This window comes from Diachasmimorpha longicaudata, chromosome 3 (genome assembly GCF_034640455.1).
Source record: "Diachasmimorpha longicaudata isolate KC_UGA_2023 chromosome 3, iyDiaLong2, whole genome shotgun sequence".
Lineage (NCBI taxonomy): Eukaryota > Metazoa > Arthropoda > Insecta > Hymenoptera > Braconidae > Diachasmimorpha > Diachasmimorpha longicaudata.
The window spans coordinates 750,060-777,415 of record NC_087227.1 but is presented as its reverse complement, the minus strand read 5'-3'; the positions used below and the strand labels follow the sequence as shown (position 1 = coordinate 777,415).

Sequence of the window (27,356 nt, the reverse complement as noted above, 5' to 3'; positions counted from 1 at the left end):
CGGCCTACGACAATGTGTACTCAAGTTATATGCCATCATATCGAACGCGAATATCAACTTCTATGATTGAGTTTTTCGTGAGCTGTGGTCGCGAAGAAAACGATGTTGCATCAGTTTCCTTGGTTATTCGCCGTGCTGAAACCGAATATGATGTCAGATTTTGTCTAGGTGCAGCCAAAAAAAAAGTGATTCCCACGATGTCGTAAAAACGCATATGTATAATCGACTTTTTCTCGAAGACAAATCGTTCAAACGCAAACTTAGCGCATTGCACTCGTGTAGTTCGACGAGACGAAGCTATTGCACGCGGTTTCATCGGCCTACGACAATGTGTACTCAAGTTATATGCCATCATATCGAACGCGAATATCAACTTCTATGATTGAGTTTTTCGTGAGCTGTGGTCGCGAAGAAAACGATGTTGCATCAGTTTCCTTGGTTATTCGACGTGCTGAAACCGAATATGATGTCAGATTTGGTCTAGGTGCAGCCAAAAAAAAGTGATTCCCACGATGTCGTAAAAACGCATATGTATAATCGACTTTTTCTCGAAGACAAATCGTTCAAACGCAAACTTAGCGCATTGCACTCGTGTAGTTCGACGAGACGAAGCTATTGCACGCGGTTTCATCGGCCTACGACAATGTGTACTCAAGTTATATGCCATCATATCGAACGCGAATATCAACTTCTATGATTGAGTTTTTCGTGAGCTGTGGTCGCGAAGAAAACGATGTTGCATCAGTTTCCTTGGTTATTCGACGTGCTGAAACCGAATATGATGTCAGATTTGGTCTAGGTGCAGCCAAAAAAAAGTGATTCCCACGATGTCGTAAAAACGCATATGTATAATCGACTTTTTCTCGAAGACAAAACGTTCAAACGCAAACTTAGCGCATTGCACTCGTGTAGTTCGAGGAGACGAAGCTATTGCACGCGGTTTCATCGGCCTACGACAATGTGTACTCAAGTTATATGCCATCATATCGAACACGAATATCAACTTCTATGATTGAGTTTTTCGTGAGCTGTGGTCGCGAAGAAAACGATGTTGCATCGGTTTCCTTGGTTATTCGACGTGCTGAAACCGAATATGATGTCAGATTTTGTCTAGGTGCAGCCAAAAAAAAGTGATTCCCACGATGTCGTAAAAACGCATATGTATAATCGACTTTTTCTCGAAGACAAATCGTTCAAACGCAAACTTAGCGCATTGCACTCTTGTAGTTCGACGAGACGAAGCTATTGCACGCGGTTTCATCGGCCTACGACAATGTGTACTCAAGTTATATGCCATCATATCGAACGCGAATATCAACTTCTATGATTGAGTTTTTCGTGAGCTGTGGTCGCGAAGAAAACGATGTTGCATCAGTTTCCTTGGTTATTCGACGTGCTGAAACCGAATATGATGTCAGATTTTGTCTAGGTGCAGCCAAAAAAAAGTGATTCCCACGATGTCGTAAAAACGCATATGTATAATCGACTTTTTCTCGAAGACAAATCGTTCAAACGCAAACTTAGCGCATTGCACTCGTGTAGTTCGACGCGACGAAGCTATTGCACGCGGTTTCATCGGCCTACGACAATGTGTACTCAAGTTATATGCCATCATATCGAACGCGAATATCAACTTCTATGATTGAGTTTTTCGTGAGCTGTGGTCGCGAAGAAAACGATGTTGCATCAGTTTCCTCGGTTATTCGACGTGCTGAAACCGAATATGATGTCAGATTTGGTCTAGGTGCAGCCAAAAAAAAGTGATTCCCACGATGTCGTAAAAACGCATATGTATAATCGACTTTTTCTCGAAGACAAAACGTTCAAACGCAAACTTAGCGCATTGCACTCGTGTAGTTCGAGGAGACGAAGCTATTGCACGCGGTTTCATCGGCCTACGACAATGTGTACTCAAGTTATATGCCATCATATCGAACACGAATATCAACTTCTATGATTGAGTTTTTCGTGAGGTGTGGTCGCGAAGAAAACGATGTTGCATCGGTTTCCTTGGTTATTCGACGTGCTGAAACCGAATATGATGTCAGATTTTGTCTAGGTGCAGCCAAAAAAAAGTGATTCCCACGATGTCGTAAAAACGCATATGTATAATCGACTTTTTCTCGAAGACAAATCGTTCAAACGCAAACTTAGCGCATTGCACTCTTGTAGTTCGACGAGACGAAGCTATTGCACGCGGTTTCATCGGCCTACGACAATGTGTACTCAAGTTATATGCCATCATATCGAACACGAATATCAACTTCTATGATTGAGTTTTTCGTGAGCTGTGGTCGCGAAGAAAACGATGTTGCATCGGTTTCCTTGGTTATTCGACGTGCTGAAACCGAATATGATGTCAGATTTGGTCTAGGTGCAGCCAAAAAAAAGTGATTCCCACGATGTCGTAAAAACGCATATGTATAATCGACTTTTTCTCGAAGACAAATCGTTCAAACGCAAACTTAGCGCATTCCACTCGTGTAGTTCGACGAGACGAAGCTATTGCACGCGGTTTCATCGGCCTACGACAATGTGTACTCAAGTTATATGCCATCATATCGAACGCGAATATCAACTTCTATGATTGAGTTTTTCGTGAGCTGTGGTCGCGAAGAAAACGATGTTGCATCAGTTTCCTTGGTTATTCGACGTGCTGAAACTGAATATGATGTCAGATTTTGTCTAGGTGCAGCCAAAAAAAAGTGATTCCCACAATGTCGTAAAAACGCATATGTATAATCGACTTTTTCTCGAAGACAAATCGTTCAAACGCAAACTTAGCGCATTGCACTCGTGTAGTTCGACGCGACGAAGCTATTGCACGCGGTTTCATCGGCCTACGACAATGTGTACTCAAGTTATATGCCATCATATCGAACGCGAATATCAACTTCTATGATTGAGTTTTTCGTGAGCTGTGGTCGCGAAGAAAACGATGTTGCATCAGTTTCCTTGGTTATTCGACGTGCTGAAACCGAATATGATGTCAGATTTTGTCTAGGTGCAGCCAAAAAAAAGTGATTCCCACGATGTCGTAAAAACGCATATGTATAATCGACTTTTTCTCGAAGACAAATCGTTCAAACGCAAACTTAGCGCATTGCACTCGTGTAGTTCGACGCGACGAAGCTATTGCACGCGGTTTCATCGGCCTACGACAATGTGTACTCAAGTTATATGCCATCATATCGAACGCGAATATCAACTTCTATGATTGAGTTTTTCGTGAGCTGTGGTCGCGAAGAAAACGATGTTGCATCAGTTTCCTCGGTTATTCGACGTGCTGAAACCGAATATGATGTCAGATTTGGTCTAGGTGCAGCCAAAAAAAAGTGATTCCCACGATGTCGTAAAAACGCATATGTATAATCGACTTTTTCTCGAAGACAAAACGTTCAAACGCAAACTTAGCGCATTGCACTCGTGTAGTTCGAGGAGACGAAGCTATTGCACGCGGTTTCATCGGCCTACGACAATGTGTACTCAAGTTATATGCCATCATATCGAACACGAATATCAACTTCTATGATTGAGTTTTTCGTGAGGTGTGGTCGCGAAGAAAACGATGTTGCATCGGTTTCCTTGGTTATTCGACGTGCTGAAACCGAATATGATGTCAGATTTTGTCTAGGTGCAGCCAAAAAAAAGTGATTCCCACGATGTCGTAAAAACGCATATGTATAATCGACTTTTTCTCGAAGACAAATCGTTCAAACGCAAACTTAGCGCATTGCACTCGTGTAGTTCGACGAGACGAAGCTATTGCACGCGGTTTCATCGGCCTACGACAATGTGTACTCAAGTTATATGCCATCATATCGAACACTAATATCAACTTCTACGATTGAGTTTTTCGTGAGCTGTGGTCGCGAAGAAAACGATGTTGCATCGGTTTCCTTGGTTATTCGACGTGCTGAAACCGAATATGATGTCAGATTTTGTCTAGGTGCAGCCAAAAAAAAGTGATTCCCACGATGTCGTAAAAACGCATATGTATAATCGACTTTTTCTCGAAGACAAATCGTTCAAACGCAAACTTAGCGCATTGCACTCTTGTAGTTCGACGAGACGAAGCTATTGCACGCGGTTTCATCGGCCTACGACAATGTGTACTCAAGTTATATGCCATCATATCGAACACGAATATCAACTTCTATGATTGAGTTTTTCGTGAGCTGTGGTCGCGAAGAAAACGATGTTGCATCGGTTTCCTTGGTTATTCGACGTGCTGAAACCGAATATGATGTCAGATTTGGTCTAGGTGCAGCCAAAAAAAAGTGATTCCCACGATGTCGTAGAAACGCATATGTATAATCGACTTTTTCTCGAAGACAAATGGTTCATACGCAAACTTAGCGCATTCCACTCGTGTAGTTCGACGAGACGAAGCTATTGCACGCGGTTTCATCGGCCTACGACAATGTGTACTCAAGTTATATGCCATCATATCGAACGCGAATATCAACTTCTATGATTGAGTTTTTCGTGAGCTGTGGTCGCGAAGAAAACGATGTTGCATCAGTTTCCTTGGTTATTCGACGTGCTGAAACCGAATATGATGTCAGATTTTGTCTAGGTGCAGCCAAAAAAAAGTGATTCCCACGATGTCGTAAAAACGCATATGTATAATCGACTTTTTCTCGAAGACAAATCGTTCAAACGCAAACTTAGCGCATTGCACTCGTGTAGTTCGACGCGACGAAGCTATTGCACGCGGTTTCATCGGCGTACGACAATGTGTACTCAAGTTATATGCCATCATATCGAACGCGAATATCAACTTCTATGATTGAGTTTTTCGTGAGCTGTGGTCGCGAAGAAAACGATGTTGCATCAGAGTCCTCGGTTATACGACGTGCTGAAACCGAATATGATGCCAGATTTTGTCTACGTGCAGCCAAAAAAAAGTGATTCCCACGATGTCGTAAAAACGCATATGTATAATCGACTTTTTCTCGCAGACAAATTGTTCGCACGCAAACTTCGCGCATTGCACTCGTTTAGTTCGACAAGACGAAGCTATTGCACGCGGTTTCGTCGGCACACGACAATGTGTACTCAAGATATACGCCATCATATCGAACACGAATAACAACTTCTATGATTGAGTTTTTCTCGAAGACAAATTGTTCACACGCAAACTTCCCGTATTGCACTCGTGTAGTCCGAGAGGACGAAGCTATTGCACGCGGTTTCACCGGCCTACGACAATGTGTACTCAAGTTATATGCCATCATATCGAACACGGATATCAACTTCTGTGATTGAGTTTTTCGTGAGCTGTGGTCGCAAAGAAAACGATGTTGCAACAGTTTCCTTGGTTATTCGACGTGCTGAAACCGAATATGATGCCAGATGTTGTCTACGTGCAGCCAAAAAAAGTGACTCCCACCATGTCGTAAAAACGCATATGTATGATCGACTTTTTCTCGAAGACAAATTGTTCACACGCAAACTTCGCGCATTGCACTCGTGTAGTTCGACAAGACGAAGCTATTGCACGCGGTTTCATCGGCCTACGACAATGTGTACTCAAGATATACGCCCTCATATCGAACACGAATAACAACTTCTATTATTGAGTTTTTCTCCGAAACAAATTGTTCACACGCAAACTTCCCGTATTGCACTGGTGTAGTTCGACAAGACGAAGCTATTGCCCGCGGTTTCATCGGCCTACGACAATGTGTACTCAAGTTATATACCATCATATCGAACACGAATATCGACTTCTATGATCGAGTTTTTTGTGAGCTGCGGTCGCAAAGAAAACGATGTTGTATCAGTTTCCTTCGTTATTCGACGTGCTGAAACCGAATATGATGCCAGATGTTGTCTACGTGCAGCCAAAAAAAAGTGATTCCCACGATGTCGTAAAAACGCATATGTATAATCTACTTTTTCTCGAAGACAAATTGTTCGCACGCAAACTTCGCGCATTGGACTCGTGTAGTTCGACAAGACGAAGCTATTGCACGCGGTTTCATCGGCCTACGACAATGTGTACTCATGTTATATGCCATCATATCGAACACGAATATCAACTTCTATGATTGAGCTTTTCGTGAGCTGTGGTCGCAAAGAAAGGGATGTTGCAACAGTTTCCTTGGTTATTCGACGTGCTGAAACCGAATATGATGCCAGATGTTGTCTACGTGCAGCCAAAAAAAGTGATTCCCACGATGTCGTAAAAACGCATATGTATAATCGACTTTTTCTCGAAGACAAATTGTTCGCACGCAAACTACGCGCATTGCACTCGTGCAGTTCGACAAGACGAAGCTATTGCACGCGGTTTCATCGGCCTACGACAATGTGTACTCAAGTTATATGCCATCATATCGAACACGAATAACAACTTCTATGATTGAGTTTTTCGTGAGCTGTGGTCGCAAAGAAAACGATGTTGCATCGGTTCCCCTGGTTATTCGACGTGCTGAAATCGAATATGATGCCAGATTTTGTCGACGTGCAGCCAAAAAAAAGTGATTCCCACGATGTCGTAAAAACGCATATGCATGATCGACTTTTTGTCGAAGACAAATTGTTCGCACGCAAACTTCGCGCATTGCACTCGTGTAGTTCGACAAGACGAAGCTATTGCACGCGGTTTCATCGGCCTACGACAATGTGTACTCATGTTATATGCCATCATATCGAACACGAATATCAACTACTATGATTGAGTTTTTCGTGAGCTGTGGCCGCAAAGAAAACGATGTTGCATCAGTTTCCTTGGTTATTCGACGTGCTGAAACCGAATATGATGCCAGATTTTGTCTACGTGCAGCCGAAAAAAAGTGATTCCCACGATGTCGTAAAAACGCATATGTATAATCTATTTTTTCTCGAAGACAAATAGTTCGCACGCAAACTTCGCGCATTGCACTCGTTTAGTTCGACAAGACGAAGCTATTGCACGCGGTTTCGTCGGCACACGACAATGTGTACTCAAGTTATATACCATCATATCGAACACGAATATCGACTTCTATGATCGAGTTTTTTGTGAGCTGCGGTCGCAAAGAAAACGATGTTGTATCAGTTTCCTTCGTTATTCGACGTGCTGAAACCGAATATGATGCCAGATGTTGTCTACGTGCAGCCAAAAAAAAGTGATTCCCACGATGTCGTAAAAACGCATATGTATAATCTACTTTTTCTCGAAGACAAATTGTTCGCACGCAAACTTCGCGCATTGGACTCGTGTAGTTCGACAAGACGAAGCTATTGCACGCGGTTTCATCGGCCTACGACAATGTGTACTCATGTTATATGCCATCATATCGAACACGAATATCAACTTCTATGATGGAGCTTTTCGTGAGCTGTGGTCGCAAAGAAAAGGATGTTGCAACAGTTTCCTTGGTTATTCGACGTGCTGAAACCGAATATGATGCCAGATGTTGTCTACGTGCAGCCAAAAAAAGTGATTCCCACGATGTCGTAAAAACGCATATGTATAATCGACTTTTTCTCGAAGACAAATTGTTCGCACGCAAACTACGCGCATTGCACTCGTGCAGTTCGACAAGACGAAGCTATTGCACGCGGTTTCATCGGCCTACGACAATGTGTACTCAAGTTATATGCCATCATATCGAACACGAATAACAACTTCTATGATTGAGTTTTTCGTGAGCTGTGGTCGCAAAGAAAACGATGTTGCATCGGTTCCCCTGGTTATTCGACGTGCTGAAATCGAATATGATGCCAGATTTTGTCGACGTGCAGCCAAAAAAAAGTGATTCCCACGATGTCGTAAAAACGCATATGCATGATCGACTTTTTGTCGAAGACAAATTGTTCGCACGCAACCTTCGCGCATTGCACTCGTGTAGTTCGACACGACGAAGCTATTGCACGCGGTTTCACCGGCCTACGACAATGTGTACTCAAGTTATATGCCATCATATCGAACACGAATATCAACTTCTGTGATTGAGTTTTTCGTGAGCTGTGGTCGCAAAGAAAACGATGTTGCAACAGTTTCCTTGGTTATTCGACGTGCTGAAACCGAATATGATGCCAGATGTTGTCTACGTGCAGCCAAAAAAAGTGACTCCCACCATGTCGTAAAAACGCATATGTATAATCGACTTTTTCTCGAAGACAAATTGTTCGCACGCAAACTACCCGCATTGCACTCGTGTAGTTCGACAAGATGATGCTATTGCACGCGGTTTCATCGGCCTACGACAATGTGTACTCATGTTATATGCCATCATATCGAACACGAATATCAACTTCTATGATTGAGCTTTTCGTGAGCTGTGGTCGCAAAGAAAAGGATGTTGCAACAGTTTCCTGGGTTATTCGACGTGCTGAAACCGAATATGATGCCAGATGTTGTCTACGTGCAGCCAAAAAAAGTGATTCCCACGATGTCGTAAAAACGCATATGTATAATCGACTTTTTCTCGAAGACAAGATGTTCGCACGCAAACTACGCGCATTGCACTCGTGCAGTTCGACAAGACGAAGCTATTGCACGCGGTTTCATCGGCCTACGACAATGTGTACTCACGTTATATGCCATCATATCGAACACGAATAACAACTTCTATGATAGAGTTTTTCGTGAGCTGTGGTCGCAAAGAAAACGATGTTGCATCGGTTCCCCTGGTTATTCGACGTGCTGAAACCGAATATGATGCCAGATGTTGTCTACGTGCAGCCAAAAAAAGTGACTCCCACCATGTCGTAAAAACGCATATGTATAATCGACTTTTTCTCGAAGACAAATTGTTCGCACGCAAACTACGCGCATTGCACTCGTGTAGTTCGACAAGACGATGCTATTGCACGCGGTTTCATCGGCCTACGACAATGTGTACTCAAGATATACGCCATCATATCGAACACGAATAACAACTTTTATGATTGAGTTTTTCTCGAAGAAAAATTGTTCACACGCAAACTTCCCGTATTGCACTCGTGTAGTTCGACACGACAAAGCCATTGCACGCGGTTTCATCGGCCTACGACAATGTGTACTCATGTTATATGCCATCATATCGAACACGAATATCAACTTCTGTGATTGAGTTTTTCGTGAGCTGTGGTCGCAAAGAAAACGATGTTGCATCAGTTTCCTTGGTTATTCGACGTGCTGAAACCGAATATGATGCCAGATTTTGTCTACGTGCAGCCAAAACAAAGTGATTCCCACGATGTCGTAAAAACGCATATGTATAATCGACTTTATCTCGAAGACAAATTGTTCACACGCAAACTTCGCGCATTGCACTCGTGTAGTTCGACAAGACGAAGCTATTGCACGCGGTTTCATCGGCCTACGACAATGTGTACTCATGTTATATGCCATCATATCGAACACGAATATCAACTACTATGATTGAGTTTTTCGTGAGCTGTGGTCGCGAAGAAAACGATGTTGCATCAGTTTCCTTGGTTATTCGACGTGATGAAACCGAATATGATGCCAGATTTTGTCTACGTGCAGCCGAAAAAAAGAGATTCCCACGATGTCGTAAAAACGCATATGTATAATCTATTTTTTCTCGAAGACAAATAGTTCGCACGCAAACTTCGCGCATTGCACTCGTTTAGTTCGACAAGACGAAGCGATTGCACGCGGTTTCATCGGCCTACGACAATGTCTACTCATGTTATATGCAATCATATCGAACACGAATATCAACTTCTATGATTGAGTTTTTCGTGAGCTATGGTCGCAAAGAAAACGATGTTGCATCAGTTTCCCTGGTTATTCGACGTGCTGAAATCGAATATGATGCCAGATTTTGTCTACGAGCAGCCAAAAAAAAGTGATTCCCACGATGTCGTAAAATCGCATATGTATAATCTACGTTTTCTCGAAGACAAATTGTTCGCACGCAAACTTCGCGCATTGCACTCGTGTAGTTCGACAAGACGAAGCTATTGCACGCGGTTTCATCGGCCTACGACAATGTGTACTCAAGATATACGCCATCATATCGAACACGAATAACAACTTCTATGATTGAGTTTTTCTCGAAGAAAAATTGTTCACACGCAAACTTCCCGTATTGCACTCGTGTAGTTCGACACGACGAAGCTATTGCACGCGGTTTCATCGGCCTACGACAATGTGTACTCATGTCATATGCCATCATATCGAACACGAATATCAACTTCTATGATTGAGCTTTTCGTGAGCTGTGGTCGCAAAGAAAACGATGTTGCATCAGTTTCCTTGGTTATTCGACGTGCTGAAACCGAATATGGTGCCAGATTTTGTCTACGTGCAGCCAAAAAAGAGTGATTCCCACGATGTCGGAAAAACGCATATGTATAATCGACTTTTTCTCGAAGACAAATTGTTCACACGCAAACTTCGCGCATTGCCCTCGAAAGTTCGACAAGACGAAGCTATTGCACGCGGTTTCATCGCCCTACGACATCGTGTACTCAAGTTATATGCCATCATATCGAACACGAATATCAACTTCTATGATGGAGTTTTTCGTATGCTGTGGTCGCAAAGAAAACGATGTTGCATCAGTTTCCTTGGTTATTCGACGTGGTGAAACCGAATATGATGCCAGATTTTGTCTACCTGCAGCCAAAAAAAAGTGATTCCCACCATGTCGGAAAATCGCATATGTATGATCGACTTTTTCTCGAAGACAAATTGTTCACACGCAAACTTCGCGCATTGCACTCGTGTAGTTCGACAAGACGAAGCTATTGCACGCGGTTTCATAGGCCTACGACCATGTGTACTCAAGATATACGCCCTCATATCGAACACGAATAACAACTTCTATTATTGAGTTTTTCTCTAAGACAAATTGTTCACACGCAAACTTCCCGTATTGCACTGGTGTAGTTCGACAAGACGAAGCTATTGCACGCGGTTTCATCGGCCTACGACAATGTGTACTCAAGTTATATACCATCATATCGAACACGAATATCAACTTCTATGATCGAGTTTTTTGTGAGCTGCGGTCGCAAAGAAAACGATGTTGTATCAGTTTCCTTGGTTATTCGACGTGCTGCAACCGAATATGATGCCAGATTTTGTCTACGTGCAGCCAAAAAAAAGTGATTCCCACGATGTCGTAAAATCGCATATGTATGATCGACTTTTTCTCGAAGACAAATTGTTCACACGCAAACTTCGCGTATTGCACTCGTGTAGTTCGACAAGAAGAAACTATTGCACGCGGTTTCATCGGCCTACGACAATGTGTACTCATGTTATATGCCATCATATCGAACACGAATATCAACTTCTATGATTGAACTTTTCGTGAGCTGTGGTCGCAAAGAAAACGATGTTGCAACAGTTTCCTTGGTTATTCGACGTGCTGAAACCGAATATGATGCCAGATTTTGTCTACGTGCAGCCGAAAAAAAGAGATTCCCACGATGTCGTAAAAACGCATATGTATAATCTATTTTTTCTCGAAGACAAATAGTTCGCACGCAAACTTCGCGCATTGCACTCGTTTAGTTCGACAAGACGAAGCGATTGCACGCGGTTTCATCGGCCTACGACAATGTCTACTCATGTTATATGCAATCATATCGAACACGAATATCAACTTCTATGATTGAGTTTTTCGTGAGCTATGGTCGCAAAGAAAACGATGTTGCATCAGTTTCCCTGGTTATTCGACGTGCTGAAATCGAATATGATGCCAGATTTTGTCTACGAGCAGCCAAAAAAAAGTGATTCCCACGATGTCGTAAAATCGCATATGTATAATCTACGTTTTCTCGAAGACAAATTGTTCGCACGCAAACTTCGCGCATTGCACTCGTGTAGTTCGACAAGACGAAGCTATTGCACGCGGTTTCATCGGCCTACGACAATGTGTACTCAAGATATACGCCATCATATCGAACACGAATAACAACTTCTATGATTGAGTTTTTCTCGAAGAAAAATTGTTCACACGCAAACTTCCCGTATTGCACTCGTGTAGTTCGACACGACGAAGCTATTGCACGCGGTTTCATCGGCCTACGACAATGTGTACTCATGTCATATGCCATCATATCGAACACGAATATCAACTTCTATGATTGAGCTTTTCGTGAGCTGTGGTCGCAAAGAAAACGATGTTGCATCAGTTTCCTTGGTTATTCGACGTGCTGAAACCGAATATGGTGCCAGATTTTGTCTACGTGCAGCCAAAAAAGAGTGATTCCCACGATGTCGGAAAAACGCATATGTATAATCGACTTTTTCTCGAAGACAAATTGTTCACACGCAAACTTCGCGCATTGCCCTCGAAAGTTCGACAAGACGAAGCTATTGCACGCGGTTTCATCGCCCTACGACAATGTGTACTCAAGTTATGTGCCATCATATCGAACACGAATATCAACTTCTATGATGGAGTTTTTCGTATGCTGTGGTCGCAAAGAAAACGATGTTGCATCAGTTTCCTTGGTTATTCGACGTGGTGAAACCGAATATGATGCCAGATTTTGTCTACCTGCAGCCAAAAAAAAGTGATTCCCACCATGTCGGAAAATCGCATATGTATGATCGACTTTTTCTCGAAGACAAATTGTTCACACGCAAACTTCGCGCATTGCACTCGTGTAGTTCGACAAGACGAAGCTATTGCACGCGGTTTCATAGGCCTACGACCATGTGTACTCAAGATATACGCCCTCATATCGAACACGAATAACAACTTCTATTATTGAGTTTTTCTCTAAGACAAATTGTTCACACGCAAACTTCCCGTATTGCACTGGTGTAGTTCGACAAGACGAAGCTATTGCACGCGGTTTCATCGGCCTACGACAATGTGTACTCAAGTTATATACCATCATATCGAACACGAATATCAACTTCTATGATCGAGTTTTTTGTGAGCTGCGGTCGCAAAGAAAACGATGTTGTATCAGTTTCCTTGGTTATTCGACGTGCTGCAACCGAATATGATGCCAGATTTTGTCTACGTGCAGCCAAAAAAAAGTGATTCCCACGATGTCGTAAAATCGCACATGTATGATCGACTTTTTCTCGAAGACAAATTGTTCACACGCAAACTTCGCGTATTGCACTCGTGTAGTTCGACAAGAAGAAACTATTGCACGCGGTTTCATCGGCCTACGACAATGTGTACTCATGTTATATGCCATCATATCGAACACGAATATCAACTTCTATGATTGAGCTTTTCGTGAGCTGTGGTCGCAAAGAAAACGATGTTGCAACAGTTTCCTTGGTTATTCGACGTGCTGAAACCGAATATGATGCCAGATGTTGTCTACGTGCAGCCAAAAAAAGTGATTCCCACGATGTCGTAAAAACGCATATGTATAATCGACTTTTTCTCGAAGACAAATTGTTCGCACGCAAACTACGCGCATTGCACTCGTGTAGTTCGACAAGACGAAGCTATTGCACGCGGTTTCGTCGGCACACGACAATGTGTACTCAAGATATACGCCATCATATCGAACACGAATAACAACTTCTATGATTGAGTTTTTCTCGAAGACAAATTGTTCACACGCAAACTTCCCGTATTGCACTCGTGTAGTCCGACACGACGAAGCTATTGCACGCGGTTTCACCGGCCTACGACAATGTGTACTCAAGTTATATGCCATCATATCGAACACGAATATCAACTTCTATGATTGATTTTTTCGTGAGCTGTGGTCGCCAAGAAAACGAAGTTGCATCAGTTTCCCTGATTATTCGACGTGCTGAAACCGAATATGATGCCAGATTTTGTCTATCGCAGCCAAAAAAAAGTGATTCCCACGATTTCGTAAAAACGCATATGTATAATCGACTTTTTCTCGAAGACAAATTGTTCACACGCAAACTTCGCGCATTGCACTCGTGTAGTTCGACAAGACGAAGCTATTGCACGCGGTTTCATCGGCCTACGACAATGTGTACTCAAGTTATATGCCATCATATCGAACACGAATATCAACTTCTATGATTGAGTTTTTCGTGAGCTGTGGTCGCAAAGAAAACGATGTAGCATCAGTTTCCCTGGTTATTCGACGTGCTGAAACCGAATATGATGCCAGATTTTGTCTACGTGCAGCCAAAAAAAAGTGATTCCCACGATGTCGTAAAAACGCATATGTATAATCTACTTTTTCTCGAAGACAAATTTTTCGCACGCAAACTTCGCGCATTGCACTTGTGTAGTTTGACAAGACGAAGCTATTGCACGCGGTTTCATCGGCCTACGACAATGTGTACTCATGTTATATGCCATCATATCGAACACGAATGTAATGGACCCGAGCGGTTGGGTTCGGGTTCCGGGGTTCACACTCGCGGATAGAGGATAGGAACAGATATCTCCGGATTACGAAACTGAAATGTTATGGCATTTTGGGGCATAACATCCCTCCCCGCCGGGGAAGAAAATTATCACTGATGATAATTTTCTTCTCTAACCCTATCTCATCAATAATTATAAAAACATTCCTTTTTCCTCCGTGGAGATAAAGAGATGTTCTCTGGAAAAGTAGAAATCCTAAGAATATCCACGATCATCACTTCTGGGGCATGAAACAGTGAAAGGTTAGACAGTTGAACAAGACTGTACAGCCTTATCTATGAACAATTTCGCGGAAAAGAGCCCAAAAACCTATTCTATATTTAATTTGTAAAATCCGTCGGCAGGAGATTTTTCCTCGATAAAATCAATACTGAAGAAGTTATAGCCAATCAAAAGTCTGGGTCGATCAAAATTCGTCCAAAACTTCACCGCCCCTTCAAGAAGGTGAAACCGCATTTAAAAAGAAGGAAACATGGCTAAACCTGAGAATTAATGTCAATACGTATTTACAAGTAAATCTTTCAACTTCCTTCGCTTCTCTAACACACGCAGGCTAGGGTTTCCGGCACCAGCAGTACAGAGATACTCCTAGTACAAGGGCAAGAACCACCATGACCACTGAAAATATTGATGATGGGTGGAGTAGAAATTCCTGATAGTCGAATTTCTTTTGAAGCTTCCCTAGATCTTCCTTTTCGGTCTCTAGCTGCACATGAAGGTCCTCCAATTCCTTCAGGTTCCCTATGACGTTTGTGAGTCGAATGTCGCTCACGTTATGGTCCTGCTGCTGTAGTTGCGTAATGGTGTCATTACTTAGTGTCAAGTTCAGTCTAGGCTGAATATGATTCTCCCAGATTGTTTCCTTTGACTTTCGGCCACGGATAGTGAAATCAGGAGCGATAACCTCACAGAAATCCTCTATCCGCATTATTCCTGAACCTTGAAGGGTGTCTCGAATTTTCCCCTCTCCGCAAGCTATGGCAATTGCTTCAGGTTCCGGTGCCACGTAGAACCATGCGTTAGTCTTCCGCATTTTGATAAGGGTGAGACCTTGTAGCCGCAGATGTCTCGTTCTACACGTTTCCGGTATCTTATCTGGGCTCAGGTACATTCGCACCTCACAAGGGCTAGTGACTCTTATTTTTTGAATCGGCAAAGAGTCGGTGCATAAGTATTGTCCCCGAACTCTCTTGCAGCAATTCAATTGCCCCTCGGTCATTGGCACGTACTGATGTGTTGCGCCATGTACGACCAGAAGCGCATTTGATGCCTCCAAGTACGAGTGATACCCGTTCGTTGTCCGCACAGGAATGCTATGCATCAGCATAACGTCGAATGCTTGGAAATCCACCAGGGGTATTCCTATTACCGTGATGATTTTCATGCCAACTGCGGATACACTAACAGTTGATACCTCTTCCAGTTCATGTAACCCTGCTACCTCCAACTCAAAGGGGAAACTTAAACCCTTCGGTAATTTGGCTTTCCTGAGAAGGTCGACCAATCCCTCTTCCGTGAACACTCCTGTGTCAAATATTAGCCCCTTGGAGTCGGTCAGCAGTTTTTTTAATCTCGCAGCATCCCGCATCACCCCAGTGTAGATGACCTCGACCACCAAAAAATGCTCATCTACGAGTTGCCGGTGTGCCATCTGCGTATCCTCATCCCTTATCTGTTTGATAGACCTCAACAAGATGTTCTCGTTCTTCTGAATCATCTGTTGCGTTTGAGCTAGATGAAGAAGCGTAGAGTTAACAATCTGCAACTGCTTCCCAGAACTATCCAGTGCAGTGTTGCCAGACCCGAGGCAATGGATTCTGGTATCCCCACCCCAAAATTATGGTATTCAGCAGAAAATAATGGTATCAAGGGATGGTAAGGTAGAATCTTCCAAAAACGGTACGAAACTTTAAAATAACATTGTTCGAATCATTCTTAAGTAGCGAATAGTCAATTTATTATTGATATATCTAGGATTTAAGCATAAACTTTGGTACCTCATTTTAAAAAAATAGTAACAATGTCAGAAATATGAATTAATCAAAGATGATTTCATCATCAGTTTTTTCAATAGATGTAGGTTCAGCCGTGGATTGCACATGAAAATCAGTAGCAACTGTAGAAGTAGCAAAACAAGGCTTCACAAGTGGATTAGTAGTACTCTTCTTATCTCCGTATAAAAATGAGCTTTTCATTTTGGATAACATGTCTGGTGATGGTTTGAATTCTGAGCTTCCTCCATCAGATTTCACTCGTTGACTTGTTAAAACCAAGCCATTAACAGTAAAAATGATCAGTTTATTCCTGGCCTTGGTCTTAATCAAATTAATTTTGGAGAAGATACGTTCACTATCCGCATTGGAATGTGGGAGAGATAATATCTGCAGCACCACTGTAGAGAGATTATGGAATAGATACCCACCATCATCATCATTCTTCAAAAATAACAACTTGGCCCAGAAAACATCTGTCTCCAATTTGAGCAAGTCGTCGAGCTTATCCTCGCGAAATTGATGCAAAGGCAAATTGCGCCATTCGTTATCAATGGCAAAAAGCTGAAAGCATCTTTATTTACCTGACGATTGCTGAAAATTCCTATCTGCTCTAAATAGTGTGATGAAACGTGTGAAATAGTCCGTTTTATTCGAGTTTGGCGGATATATAAGTCACCTGGCATGCAGATAGAACAGTGCAGGAAGAATAAGCTCCGGTCACTAGAATGACCGTCCAAAGTGGCCGCCATAGTACACGCGCTGCGATTGGTTCACATTTCAGAATATCTTCCATCATTGGTTAAAACTCAAAACAGCAATAAATTTTTATACTCAGGCATTCGCTACCTACATTATCAACCATTCCAGAATAGAATCACGTTTCTTGTCTCAACATGTTCTCAATAAACTTCGCTGGCGGGAGCCTTTGAACTGAATGCGTTTGCGCAGAGTGCCAAAACGGTGAAATACTGAATTATTAAAAAACGAATAAAATTGATCTACCATCATTGAGGCGGACTCGGAATCATTAAAATGATGTACCAGAGCCTGACCTTTCAAAAAATATATTTTTTAATTGCGAGAAATCCGAAAAATTAGGAAAATCTCAAAATCACCTCGAACTGAAATTATGGTAAAATTGGGATACCATAGCGCTTCATTATGGTATATGGTATCAAGCGGATAATTATGGTAGCGATACCATTATTATGGTAGGTCTGGCAACACTGATCCAGTGTCCCTTGAACTCCAGCCTCCAGATGTGAAATCCTCTCGCGTATTTCCCGTTCATCTTCAGCATCCATAGTCCCGAAAAGTGACTTGGCTACCGTGCCCAGACCATTTATAAGACCTCGACGGCCTTTCCTCCTCTCATTTAACCCAAACAACGCCGTGATGACGCTTCTCGTTTCCTCGAAATCGACAATCCATTGATCCACGAGGTGATGAAAGTTGGAACCCCATGGTCCAGCTCTGAAGCACAGTTGCTTCGTATAATTCAGATGTTCCTGCAGTTGATCAGCTCTAGCCAGCCATGATGCACCATCCATGCTTGCAGCAACCGTCCAAACGTAGTTGCTCAAATGCAATCTCCCAATTGGCTCAAAATAAATTCCCGGGGTGTGGACGAATCTCTCAATCACATGTCCCTCCCCCCGAACTTCCGCGATGCTCCCCAGCATTAGCCACATGACAATAAAAATTAGCGCGTCGCTTGATTTGTCGCCAACCCGATGGCCGCCATGCTTGATGACGAAGCACCCTTGAATATAAAAGTGACTGCCGCCCCGTTTGGGCCACAGTCTTCCAAAAAGTTAACAGTGAAGAAGTTAACATTCCAAGAACCAACAACATGAACGCCGGAAAGTGTTTTAAGTGCGGCCGATTTGGACACACTGTCTCCGACTGCTTCCAGCATCTCTCCATCCATGTGGACCGCATAAGATCTTCACCATCCTGTACTCGGGGTCGGCTGTGCTCGAATCGTTCCTCGAGGAACCATCCATACCTGCGGCACTCCATGGACGACTTCGTATTCGAATATCTGGTGAGTACGAATACCTCCTTCACTTTCTTACTACCCTGTTTCTTACTGCCATTCGAAGTCTCTATTTTCGCTAATTCCTTGCTATTTTTGGAATATTTCAGCGCCATCGATACCCCTACCATCCCGGGTACTTGAATTTGGAATTCAAGGTGAAGATGAGGGACTGGAGGGTTCGTAGTAAGAAAGATCTCAATGCCCTTTGGGATCTCCCCGTACGCTCCGACATCGAGGCTGGCGTAGAGGACGTTTTCAACCTCCGAAGACTCTTCGGCGAAACTCCAGCTCCACAACCGTGCCACGTGCCCCAGTTCCTGGACGATAGCGAAAGGACGTGCGACATCTGTGCCTCCTATCTGTGGGATTATCCAGGCTACTATTATATTAATGATACTGTGATAGAGCGTCCCTCCAACGTATCTGTAACCGCTTTTAACAATAAATGGTTTAATTAAACAAACTATATGTATCTGCAGTTCTAGTCCTTTCCTGAAAATCTCCTTATCACCCGGGCAAGAAAATTCCAGAAATTCACAGGGTAGATTAATCCGAGGCAGGGGTCCATATAGTCATGCTTCTATAAAGGGTCGAAGCCGATTTACGTGGACTCTCTGCGTTTTTTGTTTGGTTCCCGACCTGATGGTGTAGTTAACCTCACCATTCCTCTCGATAATCTCGTATGGGCCTATTCAGGGCTGAGTTAACTTCTTTGACCTTCCACGTCGTAGGACATCATTTTTCAGTAGTACCTTATCTCCGATTTTTAAATCTCTAGGTACGGCGTCCTTGTCGTATTGGACCTTGCTCCTGACTTTCCCTTCATCGAGGGCCTCCCTTGCCTCCTGGTGCGCCACGCGCAATCGTTCACGAAGCTCCCGGGCAAAATCATCATAGCAATACGTCAAACGGGGTGGCTGTTTGACGGCCGTCGGTAACTCGGCGCGTCTCCCAAAAATCAGCTCAAATGGCGTCATTTTCGTAGCCGTGTGGGGAGTTGTGTTATACGCAAACATGGCGTATGGCAGCCACGTATCCCAATCCGTTTGATCCTCCAGGATGAAGCTCCTCAGGTATTCTGCCAGAGTGCGGTGTGACCTCTCGACAATCCCATTAGTCTGCGGATGATACGCCGTGGTTTGGATCTTCTTAATTCTTAGAAGCTTACAAACATTCCTAAATATCTCCCCTACAAAATTTGGCCCTTGATCCGTGAGCAATCTCTGTGGTGTACCATATTCACAGATGATTTTTTCGGCGAACGCACGCCCGATCGTATTGGCCTCTTGGTGCGGGATGGGTATGGCCTTGCTGAATTTAGTTAGTCCATCCTGAAACGTCAAGATATACTTATTCCCAGCATCCGTAATAGGTAATGGACCAACTATGTCCATTGCACATTGTTCGAATGCTGTTTCAGGGCTCTCCACGATAATCATGGGTACCTTTGTGGCTTTTCCCAACTTGCTGAGTTGGCATTCCTCACAATTCCCCACATGGTTTTGAACATCCGACTTAATCCCCTTCCAGTAATATTTTTGCTTTAATTTGGCGTACGTACGTTTTACACCCGGATGACCAGCAATCGGCGTATTATGATACTCTCGTAGTATTTCCGGAATGTCGTCGTCAGCAGGTGTAATGACCCCGCCGTCAGCGTTCGAGTCCATCGCACCTGTGTTCGCTCTTATCTGCGCTCGGGTTACCACGTTTATCCGACTTAACGCGTCAGCGTTGGTATTTAATTTACCAGGCTTGTGTACCACCTCGTATTCATACTCCTCTAATTTAATCCGCCAATTTACGAGTCTTGACCCCGGGTCCTTTACGTTAAATATCCACTTCAAGGGCCTATGGTCGGTCACTATGGTGAACTTACGCCCATATAGATAAGGACGGAAGTGACGAGCTCCCCATACAATAGCCAAGAGTTCCTTCTCTATGGTACTGTAGTTCTGCTCTGCCTTATTTAAGGTCCTACTGGCATAGGCGATTGGTAAATCCTTGCCAATTTCCCCTTGCGATAACACAGCACCTATGGCCTTGTTTGACGCATCGGTGGTGAGCAGAAACGGATTCCCGAAATCGGGATACTGCAACACCGGAGCTGTTGTCAGAGCCCTTTTTAGGGTGTCAAAGGCGCTCTGCTCTCTCTCCCCCCAAGTCCAAGTTATGTCCTTTTTCAACAATTCAGACAAGGGTTTAGCAATTTTTGAGAAGTCTCTGATGAACTTCCGATAATACCCCGCTAATCCTAGGAAGGACATAATTTCCTGCTCGTGCTGTGGTACCAGAAATTTCACTACTGCCTCTATTTTACTAGGATCCGCTTTGATTCCATTCTTGGTAATGATGTGTCCTAGATACACAACCTCCTTCCTCAAGAAATTGCACTTATCAGGTTGAAGTCTCAGATTCGCCTCCTTTAAGCACTGCAGTACCTCCCTCAGCCTTTTATTATGCCCCTGTAGATCCGCTCCAAAAATCACGATGTCATCCAGATAGACGAAACACCGAATTCCCTGTACTCCAGCCAGGACAGAATTCATGAGCCTTTGGAAAGTTCCAGGCCCGCCCTTAACCCCGAAAGGCAATCTACAGAACTCGTAGTGCCCATATGGTGTGGAAAAGGCAGTTTTACACCTATCCTCTTCCCTTACAGGAATCTGATGAAATCCCGAGACCAAATCCAGAGTTGAGAAATATTTGGCATTTCCCAATCGATCCAGTATATCGGATATATTGGGCAATGGAAATGAATCACCAACGGTGACATCATTCAAGCGTCGGAAATCTACCACAACGCGGAATTTGACCTTCCCTGACGCATCCATTTTTTTAGGAACCACAAGCAAAGGCGCATTCCACTGGCTTTTGCTTGGACGCACGATTCCATTCTGCAACATCTCCTTGACCTGGTGATCCACCTCCTCCATCTGTGATTCTGGTAACCGATGAGGCCTGACATTAATAGGCGCTGTCCCCGGTTTCAATGGGATTTCATGCTTCAGATGATCTGTAGCTCCAGGAGGATCTCCTGGTAGCTGTACGATGGAGTTGTATTCCTCCAAGATTTCCAGAAGGGAATATTTCTCCTCCTGATTTAGGTGCTCAATCCTCAGATTCTCTCGCAATAATTTGATGCGGTCTTTCACCTCGCCCCTCTCGGCATCCCTCAGCATCATAATTATTTCCCCCGACGGCAGCGATTCCAGTTTAACCGTCGGTGGATTGATGAACACATCGTTGTCGTTCGTATTCACCACACAAACGAGCACTTGACCCTTTACTGCCTTCGTGAGACACTCCCCCATGAAGACGCCCTTCGCCAGTTGGTTTTTCCGGACGATACCAGTTCCGCTGCTTCGTGTGGGTACCGTTAGTAATACCTCACTTCTAGCCCCGATTTTCGTGGGTGTTTGATCCTGGAACAGCTCGAACGGATGTCCATTGATCACCAACGCCTTCCCATGGACTGTTTCCACCTTCAACGTAGGTGAAGACAGAAAATCTTCGCCTAAAATCCCCCCAAGGCAAGGAAAATTCGCAGGAACGACCTGAAACGTATGTCCCAGACATCTATTACCAATTTCCAACCGAAGAATAACCTCACCCAGGGTGGCGACGTCATGATTTGAAATCCCCCTCAAGATTCGGCTTCTCGGGGAAATCTCAACCCCTTCCGTCAGCTTGTCCACCCTCACTAAGGAAATCTTCGCTCCGGAATCTGCCAAGAACATGGTTGGCAGCTCCAGCTCCAGCGCAGTGAGTAAAATCTGTGATTTTATTTCCCCCTGCAGTGCTGGCTTTATCATCGTTGTTTTGTTTCCCTGGAAACTCCCCCCTTGCCGTCTAGGTTTTACCATCATAACTTGATAGGCTCCGACAGGCATACTTTTCCCCTCATCAGACTTATCAACCCTCCTTTTTGGATCTAGGTTACTGCTGTCGGTACCCGAATTATTATTTCGCTTACCTGCAAAATGAGACTTCACGAGCTCCGCAGGAATTCTCAGCGAGTCAGATATTCCCAATTTCTTCTTTAACTTACGGCAATCAGCGGCCTCATGACCTGCATACCGGCAATGTTTACACACAGCGCCGAATGCGTTGACGCTACGTCGCTCTGACGCAACCGGCAACGATTTGCGTTGACCTGCCTGCGGATTGCGACAATCTTTTGCAATATGACCTGATTGTCCCCAGTTGAAGCAATTCCCAGTGGATTGCCGGGCCGTAGAAACTCTATTCCCGCCACTGGAGTTCCTTTGAGGCACCTCAAAATGCCTCCCTTTCTGAGGGCCAGAGATGGTTTTCTCCAATTCTACGGCTCCTGCACAGGACTCGTGGAGTGTTTTGAAATTATGGGCTCGCACCAAAATCTGCAACTGCCCTCGCAATCCCTGTTGGAACATAAGTTTAGCCAGAGACATTAGAATGGTTTTAGCGGCTACCTTTTCTACCTCCGTGAAACCAACGTGTAGACTCAGTAAGCCATTCAATAAATCAAGGGTGGCTTCCTCCGTGCGTGCGACATATTTAGAAACACTTTCATTCTCCTTTTGCTGTATTCTGCTAAATTCTGCTTGAAGTCCGACGAGGCTTTTCGCTTTTCCGAAAAGTGATCGCAATTCCTCCTCCAGCTGTTGAAATGAGGTGATCGTTCGATACTTGAATTGTTTCAAAGCAGTACCTTCAAATTTACTTCCCAGAATACCCTTTAGGAGCGAATCCTGATATTCCGGATATATCAATTCCCTAGCGGAAGTCACTGATTTCAGAAACCCATCTAGTTTATCCGAATCTTGCCCAGCAAAACAACGTACCATTTGAAGTGCGCCCTTCAGATCAAGGTATGCACTACCAGGTGCTCGGTTATTCTGCATGTTTTGGTCTGCCCAGGCGTCCGCCAAAAGATCTCTAACTTCATTTTTCTCCTTTTCAGCTTCCTCTCGACGCTGCCGCTCAGAATCCAGGAGGCGTTGCATTTCCCCCTGTTGTGCTTGCCTCTCTATCTCCATTTCGGCCATTCTTTCGCGCAACTCTGCTACTGAGTCCCGTAGCTCGTCAGTTCGCCGAAGTGGTCGTACCCCCTCGGGAGGTTGGTCCGCCCCATGGCGTTCGCCCCTAGAAACGAAACCCCCCGCCGCTAATGTTCCTGTACGGTAAAACACGTTACTGGGTGTGGAGTACTCGTGTCTGGGCGTCACAGCCCTTGCCCCGTCTTGCTGGATCTCATCCAAATCCTCAAACGGATTTCCAGGTACATTCGGAGGATTTTGGAGAGAGGATCGCTGGTTTCCTCCTCCAACCCCTCGTGTGCTATTAGCCAGCTGCTCCCCGGGTAACTCCTCGGGTAGATCGTCCTCTTCCCGATGGACGTCAACCCTGACCTGTTGTGCATTACCACTAGCCAACAAGCTCTGATGCAAAGATCGGCTATATCTCCGTTGCACATTAACATTCCCGTTAATATTCCCATCAGAATTAAACAGATGTCTTCTTACCCCTTGCCCTGAAATGGAGTAAGACTCGAAATCCGATTCCGATCGTCGACTACCATTTGCTCCAGTAGTTAACATAATTGATTATTTATTTCTTGGCCAAAAATGAAATAATTCCACTTGCGTAGCTACTTATCACGATACTAGCCCCTCTTGACAGGGTAGTTTCCTGATTCCACTAGCCTCTGGTACGATAAAGTACTAAGGTAGGTTTTCCTGGTTCACCCCAATGGTAACCACTATGGTTCCTGATGACAGGTTCCCAAATAATCTTCGTCTGATTTACCTTAACGGCAATCTTCTCCCTCCTTCGATGTGAAGGTCTGCTGCAGCTGCTGGCCAGTCTACCCCTAGGTAGTCCAAACTCCAATATTCGATTCTTCTTCTATCACTGTGTGATAAGACAGTGGTTGATCAGGCCTCCGTCTTCCCCAAAAGATACGCTGCCACCAAAAATGTAATGGACCCGAGCGGTTGGGTTCGGGTTCCGGGGTTCACACTCGCGGATAGAGGATAGGAACAGATATCTTCAATTGATTAACTATCTTTATTGGTTATTTCCCAGATTTATTAACAATTAAAGACTCGCTCTGAGACACAGAGTATCAGGCGAGCATAGGTACAAAAGAAGTAACTCCGTATGAATGGTATTCGGATAACTAGCCCAGAGAATACGAGTGCTCGAGTATTTATTGTCTCGTGGATTCGTATTACATCGCATGGTGACGCGCTAGAGGCCAGTGCGAGGCGTAAAGTGCTGACGCTGCGCCCCAGTTATCTACATAAGTTGAATATACGTGGATTGATCCACATATATTCATTACCTTTTATTTTCCTTTCTTCATATGTTTTGCATTCCGAATAATACGTGCCACTTTCGTGTCCTCGTATTCTACGGATTACGAAACTGAAATGTTAAGGCATTTTGGGGCATAACACGAATATGAACTTCTATGATTGAGTTTTTCGTGAGCTGTGGTCGCAAAGAAAACGATGTTGCAACAGTTTCCTTGGTTATTCGACGTGCTGAAACCGAATATGATGCCAGATTTTGTCTACGTGCAGCCAAAAAAAAGTGATTTCCACGATGTCGTAAAAACGCATATGTATAATCGACTTTTTCTCGAAGACGAATCGTTCGCACGCAAACTTCACGCATTGTCGTCGTGTAGTTCGACGCGACGGAGCAATTGCAACCGGGTTCATCAGTGTACGACAATGTCTACTCAAGTTATATGCCATCCAATCGGACCCGAATATCGACTTCTATGATTGAGTTTTTCGGGAGCTTTGGTCGCGAAGAAAACGATGTTGAATGAGTATCCTTGGTTATTCGACGTGTTGAAACCGGATAAGATGCCGGATTTCGTCTAGGTGCGGCCAAAAGAAGTGATTCTCACGATGTCCTAAAAACGCATATGTATAATGGACTTTTTTTCGAAGACGAATCGTTCGCACGCAAACTTCGCTCCCTTTCGTCGTGTAGTTCGACGCGACGAAGCTATGGCAACCGGTTTCATCTATCTACGACGATGAGTACACAAGTTATATGCCATCATATCGGACCAGAACATCAACTCCTGTGATTGAGTTTTTCGTGAGCTGTGGTCGCGAAAAAACGATGTTGCATCAGTTTCCTTGGTTATTCGACGGGCTGAAGCCGAATATGATGCCGGATTTTGTCTATGTGCAGCCAAAAAAAAAGTGATTCCCCTGACGTCGAAAAAACACATATGTACAATCGACTTATGATCGATGACAATTCGTTCCCAGGCAAACTTCGCACATTGTAGTCATGTAATTCGACAAGACGAAGCTATTCCACGCGATTTCATCGCTCTACGACAAAGAGGACTCAAGATATATGCCATCCACCCGGAACCGAATATGAAATGATATGATTGAGTTTTTCGTGAGCTGTGGTCCCGAGGAAAACGATGTAGCATCAGTTTCCTTGGTTATTCGACGTGTTGAACCCAAATAAGATGCCGGATTTCGTCTAGGTTCAGCCAAAAGAAGTGGCTCTCAGGATGTCCTAAAAATGCATATGTATAATCGACTTTTTCTCGAAGACGAATCGTTCTCACGCAAAGTTCGCGCATTGTCGTCGTGTAGTTCGACGAGACGAAGCTATTGCAACCGGTTTCATCTATCTACGACGATGAGTCCTCAAGTTATACGCAATCCACCCGGAACCGAATATGCAATCCTATGATTGAGTTTTTCGTGAGCTGTGTCCGCGACAAAAACGATGTTGCATCAGTTGCATGGGTTATTCGATGCGCGGAGCACGAATCTGATGCCGGATTTCGTCGAGGTGCAGCCAAAAAAAAGTGAATCCCACGATATCGTAAAAACGCAAATGTATAATCGACTTTTTCTCGAAGACGAATCGTTCGCACGCAAACTTCACGCATTGTCGTAGTGTAGTTCGACGCGACGGAGCAATTGCAACCAGGTTCATCGGTGTTTGACACTGTCTACTCAAGTTATATGCCATCATATCGGACCCAAATATCACCTTGTATGATTGAGCTTCTCGTGAGCTGTGGTCCCAAGGAAAACTATGTAGCATCAGTTTCTGTACGGAGTAGACGATGCGTTTGGCCTTACGCTATGTTGGGCCTCTTCCCTGGGGTCGTAAATCCCAGGTATACTGACTGCAGTACGTCGACACTATCCTCTGTACTTGTCATTAACGGCAAGTGACCCGAAAATGACTTCATTAGGGTGAGGTGTACTGAAAGGAATTATAACACAATTCAAATACACTGATGAAATAATGAATATATTAAAGTTTGAATGATTAACTGTTTTTACACTGATAAATTAATTGATTACACAAATAATACTTGATTGCACTGAATAATTGCACAAGTAAATGAATTGACTAAATACAATTCCGGATATATTAAGTATTGGCAGAGAACAAGGAGTAAACGTCTTGTCTCTGCTGTATCGTGGAGCTAACTAACTCTATTCCTCTTCTCTTACAAGTAAGTGCGATGAAGGGGTGTGTTTTCCCCGGAATTTGAAGAGAGATGGTTGTTGCAAGCAAATAGAAGTGATGAAACTATCCTGTGGGTTTTCTTATTGGTCATGTGCTAGAAAGAGATTGTGAGAGTAGTTGGGAGAGTTGAGGGGTCTACGAAGAAGCCCTAGAGGTGAATTGGGGTCCTTCTCAAGAGGCCCAAATGTGACAAAAAAAAAATGGGTGGAGAGGAATTGCTTTATTGCACTGAGGCCTTATTGCTCGTACGTGTCTTGAAAGTCTTTTTCTGACTTAAGGGGAATTTCCCACATATATTTTTTCTATTTTCTTTACGGTTTAACAGGGTAAAATTTATGATTATTTATGACTACTTGAGTTGAAAGATTTGAAGTGAACGCTTCGAATTTCTCTGGCTTAACTCTATGGTTTGTTTGACACTGAACACACTCCCCTTTTTGAGAGTTTATAATTAAGCAATCAAAAACAATAGTGAAAGTTAATGGTAGATAATTTTGTAAATATCACTAATAGAAT

At 43.7% G+C, this 27,356-nt stretch overlaps 2 protein-coding genes across 2 annotated transcripts; one reads left to right on the top strand and one right to left on the bottom strand.

Moving 5' to 3' along the window:
- Window positions 1-14,767: 14,767 nt before the first annotated feature.
- Window positions 14,768-16,008, bottom strand: LOC135159937 (uncharacterized). Its single transcript, XM_064115999.1, has 2 exons — window positions 14,887-16,008; window positions 14,768-14,773 (listed from the first exon to the last, which is right to left on the bottom strand). Exons 1-2 carry the CDS (start codon window positions 16,006-16,008, stop codon window positions 14,768-14,770), a joined length of 1,128 nt encoding a protein of 375 aa, XP_063972069.1.
- A 2,008-nt stretch (window positions 16,009-18,016) lies between these two features.
- On the top strand, window positions 18,017-18,835 carry LOC135160389 (uncharacterized). The gene is made up of 2 exons (XM_064116877.1): window positions 18,017-18,332; window positions 18,434-18,835. The coding sequence occupies exons 1-2, from the start codon at window positions 18,138-18,140 to the stop codon at window positions 18,782-18,784; spliced, it is 546 nt and encodes a 181-aa protein (XP_063972947.1). The 5' UTR covers window positions 18,017-18,137; the 3' UTR covers window positions 18,785-18,835.
- Window positions 18,836-27,356: the final 8,521 nt, after the last annotated feature.

Bases quoted from the DNA above. Each gene is read 5' to 3' on its own strand.
- LOC135159937 (XM_064115999.1), bottom strand. From the start codon at position 16,008: ATGATTCAGAAGAACGAGAACATCTTGTTGAGGTCTATCAAACAGATA.
- LOC135160389 (XM_064116877.1), top strand. From the start codon at position 18,138: ATGAACGCCGGAAAGTGTTTTAAGTGCGGCCGATTTGGACACACTGTC. The intron at 18,333-18,433 runs GTGAGTACGAAT...GGAATATTTCAG, and splicing joins ACTTCGTATTCGAATATCTG to CGCCATCGATACCCCTACCA.